Source organism: Mytilus trossulus, chromosome 6, assembly GCF_036588685.1.
Source record: "Mytilus trossulus isolate FHL-02 chromosome 6, PNRI_Mtr1.1.1.hap1, whole genome shotgun sequence".
NCBI classification, from domain to species: domain Eukaryota; kingdom Metazoa; phylum Mollusca; class Bivalvia; order Mytilida; family Mytilidae; genus Mytilus; species Mytilus trossulus.
Genome location: NC_086378.1, coordinates 39811216 through 39825493, shown reverse-complemented (window position 1 = coordinate 39825493; position 14278 = coordinate 39811216). Strand labels below are relative to the sequence as shown.

The window sequence follows — 14278 nt, the reverse complement described above, 5'->3', positions numbered from 1 at the left end:
TCAACAGCTTAGTGTTCAACGCAAGAAGCCAGAGCAAGTTCGGTTGAACAATCTAATCTCCGGTTCTGGTATCAAAACCATTCACGACTTCGTCCAACGCTATAAATAAATACATTATGTCTGACATCCTTACAATCACTGAAGGGTTGACCTTCGACGAAAGTCTCCAGGAATATCAGGTTCGAGAATACGAACCACAAGCCGGTGCCCAGCTGAACAATGCCGGTGCTGAAATCCGAAACAACATCGAAACCCAGGATTTGTTCCTACACCCGCCAAGAGTTATCTCGTGGTAGAAGGTCGACCTGTCAAGAATGATGACACAGCATATGACGATGGAGATCTTGTGTCGCTCACCCATAATGGTATCATGTATCTTTTCAAGAGCATCAGTTACAGGCTTTCCGGTCAGCAGATCGAACATATTAACGACCCCGGCATCGCCACCACTATGCTGGGAATGTTAACCTACACAGACGACTTTTCCAAATCGCAGGGTCTCAACAAACTGTGGTATAAAGATTCTTCCGCCGATGCTGAGGCTGAGAACACTGGATTTGCAGCCCGCCATGGATACGTTATCACCAAGCCCACCAACAAAGGATCGTTTTCGTTTGCCATCCCCCTAAAACATATTTTTGGATTCGCAGATGATTACAACAAAATAGTGTACGGGTTTAGGCACGAACTCTCACTCGTTCGCCATTCAAATGCTAATGCCATTTTGAGAGCAGCTGCCGTCAACGATCCGGCAAAGATTTTCCTAAGTAAATTATCGTGGTTTGTTCCTCACGTCACCCCCTTAGACGAAAATAAGATGCAACTGTACAAAACTATCCAGAGTAAATCCAAAATCCACTGTGGATTTCGCATGAGACAGTGTGATTCCATAGCCGTTCCCCAAGCCTCACAGTTTAACTGGCGCCTAGCTGCCAAGAGTGGTCGCGAAAAGCTTAGATATATCATTGTTGCCTTCCAAAGCAACAAAAGTGGTGACCAAACCCATAATGCTGCCGTGTTCGATCACTGTCGATTGCGAAATATCCATTTCACCCTCAACGCTGAAAGTTATCCAGCAGTCGACTGTAATGCAGCTTTCAACGAAAATAGGATCGCCAGAGTGTTCAAAGAGGCATTCGACTTCAGAAAGAAATTCCATAACATGGATAGTCTCCTCAGTAATGGTGGTATCAATACCTGAAATTTCATCGACTTGTACCCCTTGTTTGTGATTGATGTGAGTCATCAGTCTGAGCGTCTCAAAGAATCTACTGTCGACATTCAGATCCGAGCAGAATTCGACCGTAATGTTCCAGCCAACACCGAAGCGTTTGCACTTGTCATTCAGATAGAATCCTACAGTTTGAATCCGATGGTCAGAAGATGAACGTTGTGTACTAAAAAGTAAATGGATAAAATTCACCTACAACTCCTCTTTGCCAGTCGCCCCGCCGAGGTCTATGTGATCGTAGTGAAGGCTAGTAAACACCTCAAGGAGCAGTATGACGGTATTAAAGAGTGGAAGCAAAAATATGTGACAATGGTCTACCATAAATAAATGGATAACACATTGTTGCAGCAAATTGTCAATAATTCCAACCCAAAGCATAAGTTTTCCTTCATCGTCTCTGGAAACGATAGCCAAATTCTTACCCGGTTCAACGCCACTCTACAACTCGAGGAATCTAAGACCTACGAAATGGCATTAGTAAACCTGGAAACATATAACTCCATCCCCAACATTCATACAGGTAACAATTCCTTCCGCTACTCCCCAGACGATGGTGCCAACTGGTTTCCAATCGCACTAAGCACAGGTTCCTATGACATCGAAGGCATCAACAATGAGATCCAGCGGCGGCTACGGCTCAACAAACACAAAACGAGGATCATCATCGATGCCAATCGGGCAACGCTGACCCTCGCCAGACACTATCAAGTAGACTTCAACGTTGTCAATAGCATCAACACGGTCTTGGGATTCGAGCGACACATTCACAAGAACGATATCACTACAAACGGCTATACGGTAGGGGAACACATTGTGAATATCATCAGCATCAACAGCATTCTGGTGAATAATGATATCATCCATGGAAGTTATGTAAATGGTACAGAGCAGTCTACCATCTACAGCTTCTTTCTAGCAGACGGTCCTGGTATGAAGATCATTCAAACCCCAAAAAATCTAGTATACTTGCCGGTAACCTTGCGACCATCAATCGCATGCAAACGTATCTCACCGATCAAGATGGTAGGCCCATCGATTTCAAGGGTGAACATCTCACCATCCGCTTTCATCTTCGTGATGTATAAATAAATGACTTATCACAAACAAGGTTTGAACTTAACAAAAGGTCAAGCTGATAAACTACAACGGGCTGCCAAGAAAGGTTGTCCGGTCTCCATTTGTTTGTCCCACGCAAACCTGCAAGGCGAACACAAGATGTTGCTCACCACCCGCCAGGTTCAAAAGATCGCAAAGCTCCTACAAAAGGGTACTGGTGGTATGGTCCTAGAGGTGAGTCACCGTGAGTGCAACCTAATTCAAGGAAAAGATGCAGAAGGTGGTTGGCTTCTTACCCATGTTGACGGGGCTTGCAATGAGGGCACTTCCCATTTTATCAAAAACCTAGTGGCAACGGTCTCTACCTCAACCCCTCAAACGCCCGGATCACTTATGGTGATGGACTCTACTTAAAGCGTGGTCAGCAATTCCACGACGGAGCTGGTCTGATATTAGGTGCTAACAGCCCCTTCAAAGATATTCCCCTCCTAGGTATGCTCCTATAAATAAATGGATGATTTAGATTCTGGATACCGACAAACCAGAGTCGAATGTATGAAAGATCAACTCAACGCGGATTTACATTAAGATCAACATACCTTGAAGATCTACAAGCGTCTGGACAAAGTTGTATCTGTAGCACTAGGTGTTTGTTTTATGGGCAGTTTGATGTTAACCAGCTGCACCATGGGTTAAAGCTTTGACCGGTATAGGTATTGTAACACATGGACAAGAGGAAAGTAGAATAGACAATTCCAACTTAAGTTACAGAGAAAAGAAACATGGCACAGGATGGTCTACTGTATGCCGTAAACGTAAAGGAAATCGTCCGTCTCGCAAGACGTCCTCGTTGGATCGCATATCCGTGTCAAAGGAAGATTCTTCCATCAGAACTAAATATGTGTTATAATTTCAGAGAGATCCATACACTTAAATACAAAGTTTTGTCTGGAAACTAAAAAAAAAAGCATATTTGGGCCTCTTTTTGACCGCCTCTAATTCCTAAACTGTTAGGACCATAACCCCCAAAATCAATCCCAACCTTCCTTTTGTCGTTTATAAATCTAAAATGTATATTGACTGACACTAAAGTTATTGTCCGGAAACAAAGTGTCTTCGGACGACGACGACGGCGCCGTGATACCAATACATACGACCGCAATTTTTGCGGTCGTATAAAAATATAGTTCGGTAAATACACAATATGGTTATCATGTTTTCTAACTATACAAATCTTCTACTCTGGAACTACTGAACCAAATTAAACCAAACTTTAGCTGAATAATAATTCTTAGGTTATCTGAATAAACACAGTTTGAATTTTATTTTCTATTTCCTCGCAAAACATGGCCACCATGGTTACAAATAGAACTTGGGGAAAATGCAGTTTTTATCTCAAAAGCATACGCATTTAGAGCAAATCAGACTAGAAGTTTAATAAAACATTCATTATGTCAAGGTATTTCTGCACTAAAATCATCAGGGTATCTAATTTTTGAATATTTCTATAGATAAACTGTAAACAACAAACATTTCCAGCAAAGTAAGTTTATGTGACTGAAATTGTCAATTAACCTCTTAAGGAGTTAAGTTGCCCATTAAAGACAATTTTTTTCACAATTTGTTCATCTACTTACTCTCCTCTCCTTTGAATCTGCTGGACCAATTTTAGCTACACTTGGTCTGAATGAGTTTCAGAGTATCTAGCATAAATTTTGTATTTTATTTCCTTATATAGTTGTACTTCAATTAACATAGCCACTATGGATTAAATGCATTTTTTGTTTTTGAAGTAAATATGACACATACAAAGAACATTTAAATGGCATAGTCAAGATACTCATTAACATATACATTTTTTGTATATTTGAAAGCAAAAATAGTCATTGATGACAGATTTAAGTAAAATATTACAGGCAAGTGATCAAGCTCTTGAGAGCCTCTTGTTTGTTGATGCAGCCATATCAATAATCAGCAAACACATTAGATACAATTTTGGATAATGCTTTAGCAGAACAAAAGTTATTCAGACCCACATGGCAAGCCGTTTTACTATTTATTAAAATTTCAAGATATCTCCTATAATATATAAGATATCTCCTTTAATAAATAAGATATCTTATATAATATATAAGATATCTTAAATAATATATAAGATATCTTAAATAATATATAAGATATCTTATATAATTTCATTTTTATAAGATATATCATATATTATATAAGATATCTTTAATGTTATATGAGATTTCCTTAATGTTATATAAGATATCTTGAATGTTATATAAGATATCTTATAAAGTCTATATGATAACTTATCAGAGGCAGATTTAGGGGTGGGGACCAGGGGGCCCGTGCCTCCCATTTTTTGGGGAAAATTTGGTTGCTTATATAGGGAATCACTGAAGCGTGACTGGAGTGGGCCCCCTCTTAGGTCAGCCAGTGGGCCCCCACTTATGAAAATTTCTGGATCCGCCACTGCTTATATACTTTATAAGATATCTTCTAAAGTATATGAGATATCTTATAAACAATTTGTCTATAAGATATCTCATAGTTTATAAGATATTGTATATAGGTTATGAGATATCTTATAAAGACAATTATATGAGATATCTGATAAACTGTATAAGATATCTTATAAACTATATAAGATATCTTATAAACTATATAAGATATCTTATAAACTATATAAGATATCTTATAAATTATATAAGATATCTTATAAACTTAAGAAGATATATCATAAACTTAAGAAGATATCTTATAAACTTTATGAAATATCTTATAAACTAAATAAGATATCTCCTTTAATATATAAGATATCTTATATAATTTAATTTTTATGAGATATCTTACATATTATATGAGATGTCTTATATACTATATAAGATATCTGCAATTGTATATAAGATATCTCCTAAAATTTGTTAGATATCCTATATACTTTATAAGATATCTTCTAAAGTTTATAAGATATCTTATAAAGTATATGAGATATCTTATAAAGTATAGGAGATATCTTATAAAGTATATAAGATATCTTATAAACAAATTTTATATAAGATATCTTTTATGATTTATAAGATATCTTATATAGTTTATAAGATATCTTACTTATATAGTTTATAAGATATTTCATATATTTTATAAGATATCTTCTATAGTTTATGTGAGATATCTTATAAAGACAATTATATAAGATATCTAAAAAATTATATGAGATATCTTCTAAACTATATAAGATATCTTATAAACTATATACGATATCTTATAAACTATATAAGATATCTTATAAAGTTTATGAGATATCTTGAGGTAAGAATAAATAGCAAAACGGCTTGCCATGGACCCAGTTTGGTACACTTTAAAGGTCTTAAAATTTCAAAGTTTGCTAGAAAGGAAATGGCAGCAAATAAGATGAAAAGTTTTTGCAATAAAGGGCTTAATGTAATGCTCAAATATCCCATCCATAAATTCTTAGTAGTGGTGAGCAGTTTTATAACTTTATGTTACTGTATGATTGCTGTTGTGCTTTTGTCGTAGATTTGAATACTCATCTTTCATCTTTCATGAAACTGATTGAAGTTACCATGCTTTTGTTGCTCTCTTTAGAAATAGTATTGAACCAAGAGCTATGGTTATCCAAGATGACTTCCAGGAATATTGACACACATTTTGACCCTGCTTTCCAACTTATGTGCCATGTTTTATTTCCTGGTCAACATGTTGGTAACTGGTCTGTGCAGGATTTTGTATTGTGTTATACTTTTACAACATATTGTCAAGATAGTCAAAGGGGGAGGTAGAACAATATTTATTTAAAAAGGTTTCATTAACACCTTTCCAGGAATAAAGTTTCACTTTTTCAAGATATGGAAAAATAGCAAACGTACTTGTACCTGGGTTTATTAAATGTGATAAGTGACTGCTGATTTAGTCATAAAACTTCAACGCAAACATCTTTTTTTTTACTTTTGCTGCTGTAAATACCTTTCAAATATCAGGAATTACTTGACATTTGACCGATGAAACTTATTGTAAAGATAGGCAAATGAGGAGGTTAAGTCACACAAACAAATTCGTAAGGGTGCCGCGTTCCCGCCTACTTTTGCTGTTAGTCGCAGGCCAGTTAACAAAAACGGGACCCCCCCCCCCCCCCCCCCCCCCTCGGATATTATCTTTTAAATGTATGAAGCTTCTGTCCAAGTATGGTAAAAATCCAGGATGGTTTGTGAATCTAATAAATGTTTAAAAACTTAAACTGCAGACTGTATGTAATGTTAACTGGAAGATTCAAGTCGATTTATCACTGTTTATAGGTATTATACAGAAAAAAACAGGAAATATATTTTACAAAAGTTCCTTCTGGATGTTAGCTTTGGAACATAAACAGGTTTCCGTCCAAGTTTGGTACCAATCCAGGATAGTTAAAGAAAGTTAAAATTTTAAAAACTTTTACCATAGAATGAATGTAAGAACTGGAAGAAAACTAAGTCCATTTATATAGGTATAATACAGAAAGACAGGAAATAAATTTCACGAAAGTTCTTTCTCAATACTAGCTATTGATCATAAACAAGCTTCTGTTCACGTTTGGCACAAATCCAGGGTAGTTAAAGAAAGTTATCAAAATTTAAACCAGGTGCACCGCAGGGCGCAGCTTTATACGACCACAGAAGTCGAACATTGAACAGTTGGGGCAAGTATGGACACAACATTCAAGCCTGATACAAATTTTTGACATAATATGAAATTCTGACACAAAACAAATGTCAAGATCTTAAAAATCTATTGTTCAATTAAAGATTTCTTCCTTTAACTTTTCAAAAATTTGAAATGCCAAGTTCAGAAATTTGAAAAAAAATGAAAACTGCTACCACCCTCTTTTTTTTTAGAAATTAGTCCAAAACCTGACATTTCTTTATACATAATATACAAGTAGTGTAAGGGAGATAAATCCGAACATAACCAACGTTGATTTTTAAATGTTTTAGAATAACCTCCCTTACACTGCTTTAAAATTGTCTTAATTGTCCATGACCAGAAATACCCCTTGAATGTCCCTAATTCCGGAACATTTTGAGCCATAACCCCCAAAGTCAATACTAACAGTCCCTTCGTGGTATGGTAACGTGTGGTTTAATTTCAGAGATTTATACACTTAAACACAAGTTATTGTTTGAAAACTACAAAAATGATAATTTTGGGCCCCCTAATTCCGAAACTTTTGGGACCATAACCCTTAAAATCAATCCCAACTTTCCTTTACTGGTATTGAACCTTCTGGTAAATATTTATCCATACACTTAAACACAAGTTATTATCTGTAACTAGAAAAATGCTTCTTTTTGGCCCCTTATTCCTCATATTTGGGAAAGTTAATCCCAAACTGAATCCCAGCCTTCCCTGTGTTATACCGAACTTTGTGGTACAATGTCAGAGATACACACAAGTTATTTTATGGAAATTATAAAAATGCTTGTTTTTGGCCCCTTTTTTGACCTTAATTCTAGACTGTTTGCCCAATAACCCCTTAAAATAAATCCCAACCTTCTACTTGTAGTATTTAACACTGTGGCACAATTTCAGAACATTTGAAAAACTAATACACAACTTATTGTCCTGAAACTAGATAAATGCTGTTTTGGGCCCCTTATTCCTAAACCTTTAGGACCATAACCCCCAAAATCATTTCCAAGATTCCTTTTGTGATTATAAACATTGTGTTAAAATTTCATTGATTTCTTTTTGATTATTCAAAAGTTATTATATGGTAACAATCCTTCTTCAGACGACGCTGACGACGTGATACGACCAAATTTTTTTCAATTTTTGCAGTTGTATAAAAAGTTTGACCACAGAATGAGTGCAATGTTAAGTCCATTTATATGTAAAATATGGGATTTTTTTTTTGCAAAATTTACCTTGGGATACTAACTTAAGATCATATACAAGCTTCTATCCAAGTTTGGTAGAAATCCAGGATAGTTTAGGAAAGTTATTAAAATTTTAAATTTTAACCACAGAGTGAATATTTGTAGATGCCGTCACCACAACCCAGACAGAATGTAGGATCACTATGTCTCGCTTTTAAAACAAAAGTCTTGACTCAACAAAAATGGTGTTTCATCTTATTGTTTGCCAGTGTGAAGAATGAATATATGGCCTATGTATTATTCACTATTGCTTTTCTGTGCAATATACTTCAGGAATAGAATGTTAGTTTCTGTTGTAATGACCAATATTTTGATAATACCTTTATCCTTTTTATGCAGTATTTTGTACTGTAAGTCACTGTGATGTTTAGTCTCATGCAAGCAATGCCAATGTTCATGTAAAAAAGAATAACAAGTGTTTTCATGTAAATGTTAAACTAAAAATTTTAGAAAAGTGAAATTGCAGGATGAACAGAAAACGAAAAATTATTTGAACCTTGCTATTAACAGGGGAAAACTTGGGGAAAATTGTCTCACTCAATTTCTAAAAATAAATGGTATATTTTCTGACAATGCACATATATTGTATATGCATGTTTCTATCCTATGCAAGAGTTACCGGAGGCCAGAATACCAGGAGAGAACCATGACAATTGGTAGAAATACTGACAATCCTTATCAATTAATGATGGAGGTCAAGTACACCAGCCACTTGCTGTAGTCAAACCTCACAACTTCAGTGCTGAAACTTATAAGACACTAACAGTAGTTCAACTACTACGACCACTCCGCAGCAGATGCCCGTGTGTATACAAAGCTCATGTCATCACTATAACAAGGTTGTTTCAGTCGTTTGATATTGATGTTGTGGCCTTCTCAGTCATATAGTTTAATCCTGTGCTCAGGCCATCACTATAACAAGTTCTCCTTCAAAGTGACCTTTGATTGACTTCTCACCCAAATTTTACTAGCAATGCCACCAGTTTAGCATCCACTGTTTACCTATCTTAGGAACCCAAGTTCACCTTATGTTTTTGTGTGCTGCTCAATAAGCAATTTCATGTGTAGTGTTTTCTAGACTATTATTATGTTGCATCATTTTGCCTTTTTTTATTTTACTTGTAGTACTCATTCTGCTTTGGAATGGTATGTTTACCTCTGACAACATCACTTTTGCTTGTTTAAATAAATATTCCAGCTCTTGTCTATCATAGCTAATATGTGGACAAAATAAAAAAAAAATCACTTTATATGTATTTTTATTTTAGATTTTATATTTGCAAAGCAGACTACATAACCATTTTAAAGAAAATGTCTAAAATATTGACATCATTTATAAAGACCTGTACTAGTTCAACTAGTAATAATTTTGCTGATAAAATACTTTAAAAATAATACTCCCTTAAACAGAGATAACAACATTATGTCAGAGCAAAAAAAAAAAATGAAAAAAAAATCTGGAAAAGAAAACAGAGAAACATTGACTTAGATTTAGTCAAATGTAGACTAAAAAGCACCTTGTTTGAACTTTGAACCCTAACAAAAGTATATAACAATTTTAACAACTGAGATTGCAGTTTAACAGTATAAAGTTTTACCTTGTGAATGACAGAAATCTTGTGCTCTATATTTTTCCTGGATTTTGATTTTTCTACAATACTTTTAACATATTAAATGGGTACAACAATAATTTGATTTTAATTTATAATTGTTTACACTCATTACATTAATACATCAAAACTGATGGTCATAAACAATTTGGTCCCATTATATGAGCTAATAGAACATTAATAACACTTTTAAAAGAAAGAAAAATGTGTTACAAGGATTTTTTTCTTGAAAACTCTTTCAAACACAAGGTAGAACACTAACAACATTAACTGGATGAAAATAAAATGTAACAAGTTGCATATACAACACAGAGTGAATGACTATGTACATGCAAGGATTTCGTTATGAGGTCATTATTTTGTTTATTTTGGAGATCTAAGAAAAATTACCCTTAGTGATCAACATCAGAATCATTCTGAGGAAGCATATGATATGTGGCAAATGAGATATGTTGAAATCAAGAGACTAAAGCTAATATGTAACAGAATCTGGATGGAGTTCTTCATTTCTGTCTTATAATTTTTATTTTTATTCTTTTAATCTAAGCACCTTCTCTTTATTTGTTTATTTGTTTATCTTTAAACCACATCCAGACCCTCATCAAACTATGCAATTCATCATAAATTTATTTAAAAAGGCAGGAATTTTTTCAATTTTTTCATTCAATTTCATTGTGTAGCAAAATTAAACTAAAATGAATAAAATAGAAATAATAACAAAAAGAGATACAATCTTCTATGATAAAAAATAATGAAACTAATAAATGCATGCAAACCTTACAGAAATGTTTGCCCCTTAAGGGCTTATTATATTTAGAACCTTCTGACTTCATAAAATGATAACAAGGCAAAAAAGTTAATAATATATAGAAATATATGTTTATGCTACATGTATATAATGAATACTTCATGCAGCTAAAACCATTCAAAGACCCTCACATTTTCATCACAAAACATACATAACATAACTACTTCTAGCATTCATATCTACTATTTATCATCATACATAGTCATAACTTTGCTTGTTTTATTATAAAAAATCCTTTTTCATTTCCAAAAACTGTCTACAACATAATTATGTAAACCTATCATGAAAAAATCAATATGACTATAACAATAAAATGACTAACTTATAGGTATATATAGTTTATAGATAGATATATATATTCATATAATATGCTTTGTATTACACTAGGTCCCAGATACAGGGAAGAAAATTTTTACATTTGGAACAAAAAATTAATAATGAAATCATAAAATGTATTAAAATCTAAATGCAATTATAACACTAACAAATATAGTCTGTAAAAAGTCTGGGACTAAACAAATAAGCCCTTATTTTCTTTCTTCAAATCATTGCAAAACAAAAGATAACAAGAAAAATGCAATTGTATGACTGGCATTTTTTTCTTCTAATAAATTTAAGGAATGTTTCAATATATTTGCCATAAAATATGGCTTTGATCCAAAACAACCAACATACAAACACAACCTTAAGAAACTTAACATGGCAGTTAAAACATGTGTAAGCGGTAGTACACAGAAAAACGTTTCAAGACAAAACAACAAAAGATGCATGAACTTACATAGCAAGAGTTGTGTAGTTCAATATTCATACACCATATTTAATACGGTGCAGTACATAAGTCTCTAAAAACAAAAATTAAAAATGACAAATAATAAAACCAATAGCACTTAAGTCATCATTTACACAATTACTACAAATCATTTTGCATTGGATGCATTGTCCTTTGGTCTTGAGAAACCTGGAGAATTGAGGTCAGTTTTTGGCAATGGGGATACACTAGGGTTGGAAGAACTTGGTGTCTTTGATGGTGATGGCGGAACAGAACTAACAGGACTGTGTATTTTTCCAGACTTGTTTTGGATTCTTGCAGTTTTGGCTTTATGTCCCTCTGACTGACAGTGGGACTTATACTCTTGAACTGTAGACGATTTGTCAGAACACAGTTTACATTCATATTGAATCTGTTCCAGCTTTAATACGGGACTGATGTTATCTGGAATTTTACCACCAGCGAAACACATTGTCCTCTGATGTCCCAGACATGCTTCTTTCCCTGGATAGACCATTTGACATTTCTTACATATATATCCAACATCCACTGTTGATTCACGAACACATAAATAGTCTACATTGTTTACAAGAGATTTCAAACTGGAAATTGATTTACAGTCCTGAGTGTATTGAGCAACTGATGCTTTTGGCTCAGAAAGTTTTACACTGACATCTTTAATAGCTTGTGGTGGGATTTGCAATAAAGGTAGTGGAGTTCCAAATGACATAGGATCAAATCCTCCCATTAACTGTTCTGCACCTGGAAATATTTATAATTTTTTTTTATTGAATAAGCACATATACAAAACAGTGTCCTGAAGTTATTATGTAGAATGAATTATTCATCCTTTTCATAAATTCCCTTAGTTATATTTTATATATGTTGAAAATTTGAAATTTTACTATTTATTGTTTCTACAAAGTTGTTATTGTGGTCACGATTACAGGCTTGGTCTATCTCTAGTAATCCAATACAAAATGATCAGAAAACTGTGGTTTTACATCTTTGTAACAAAATCCTGTCTATCAGATGTGGTTAAGTATCTCGCCATTATAATGTGTCAGTAATTAGTATATATGTTATCCTGTTTTGTTTGATTCATTTAGTTTTGTTATCAAACATACCAACAAATATTTTAACTAAAAGTCACCTCATCTTCTTTATTAAACAAAGCAGCAATGGTCATAATTTTTCAAGAAAATCAAAGCCTAAATATCATTTTCAAGATATTTCAACAGAAGCTAAAAACGAAATACTGCAGGCTTTTATCTACTAACTGCCCTAAACTTTAAAAATTAAATAGCCAAAAATCATATAACCATATCTAGAAAGTAAGGTTTATACATGAAATCACTTCTGACCTTGAACTGTATACTATCATCTCTGTTTTGATAGTGTATGTTCATGGATGTATATGAATAGTAGATACATCCATAAACATTCACGATCAAAACAGAGATGATGGTGTTTTCCAAAACTTTTTTTGCATACTGTATACATAAATAAATATTACTTACCAGGCATAAATCCTGGAGGCATGAAAGGCATGCCCATACCTGGCATGTATCCTGGAAATCCTGCGTACATATAAGGCAGCATTGCTGGATCAATGCCTGGGAAAAATCCTGAGAATGGTGATGACATCATGGCAGCCAGCTGAGTAGGATCCATGTTCATTAGGTCTTTGTTGGATCCTAAAAAATAGTTACGACAATAATAGGGATATTCTTTTACAATAAATTCTGTTTACAGTCTACAGTTTTTTTTATTGTCAGCTTTACTATAGTCGCCGTCACGTATTGGCACCATGATTTTGGTCAAAATTTTCTTAAATATCGACCGTGTTTACTCAGATCATGTTTTTTAATTAGTGGAAGGAAAATCCAATCCAAATATATACAACAATCTTACCTTTTATTGTGTTTACATTGTAAAACCGCCATCTTGGTTTCTATGAGGATCCCTTACTACATAACATTCGTTACTCTAGGGTAATATCATTGTCATTGATGATACAATTTCCAGCACTTTTTACGTAAAGATGAAGAAAAGCTCTGAGAGACATAAGAAAAAAGAGAGCACGTAGAACTCCACAACAACACTTCCGAAAATAACAATGTCAGATTCCCCCATACAAAATAATCTTGGATTATGTGAAGGTCAGGATTATACTGTGTAAACGCAATAAAAGGTAGGACAGTAGTACATATTTGGATTGAATTTTTCTTCCGCCAATTGAAAAACATGATCTCGAGTAAACGCAGTTGATATTTAAGAAAAATTTTGACAAAAATCATGGTGCCAATTTTACGTGACGGTGACTATAAGTGTGGAAATATTTTTTAAATTTCAACCTTTATTTCTCAAAATGATGTGAAGTGTTAGCTGTAAATATGGATTTTATGTACCAATTAATAGATTAGATCTGTCAAATATTATAGCTTCATTTTCAGTTTTGAGACATTTCAAAATAATGATAATAGATAATTCAATTTATAAATGATCCTTTAAATGTTTGAGTAAATGTTTTTCTCCTTTAACAAGCAAACTTTTTCTTCATAAATGTCTTAATAATTGGGTTTGAATATTTTTGTTGCTTATTTTTTTTATTCTCATCATTTAACATATTTGTGGAAAATCCACATTTTCCTTTTTGACATAAACATTAAGCATCTGATCTGAAAATTTGAAGCACTCATTATTGCAATGATGAAATTAAAATGTTTATTAGCAATTTAAGAAGACAAGGACCAATAAATAATTAATGCTACCTTCAGATGACTTTTTGTCCCCACTATTATCTTTATCTTTCTTTAGAATGTCACTTGGATTAAACGATGAACCAAGACCTGAAACACAAAC

The 14278-nt window shown here is 33.7% G+C and overlaps 1 protein-coding gene and 1 long non-coding RNA gene across 9 annotated transcripts in view; both read right to left on the bottom strand.

The window, feature by feature from the left end:
* Positions 1-14278, bottom strand: part of LOC134721341 (uncharacterized) — a 142893-nt gene that overhangs the window by 55478 nt on the left and 73137 nt on the right. The gene's annotated exons all lie outside the window — the stretch shown is intronic.
* LOC134721339 (zinc finger homeobox protein 3-like) overlaps positions 9469-14278 on the bottom strand; it is a 215612-nt gene continuing 210802 nt past the window's right edge. For all 8 annotated transcript variants that reach the window (XM_063584272.1, XM_063584277.1, XM_063584273.1 and 5 more), the window contains 3 exons: positions 14188-14265; positions 12934-13110; positions 9469-12175 (listed from right to left, as the gene is read on the bottom strand). In XM_063584272.1, coding sequence (XP_063440342.1) covers positions 11562-12175; positions 12934-13110; positions 14188-14265 — 869 coding nt within the window. In that variant the 3' untranslated portion in view covers positions 9469-11561. The remainder of the gene's footprint in view (positions 12176-12933; positions 13111-14187; positions 14266-14278) is intronic.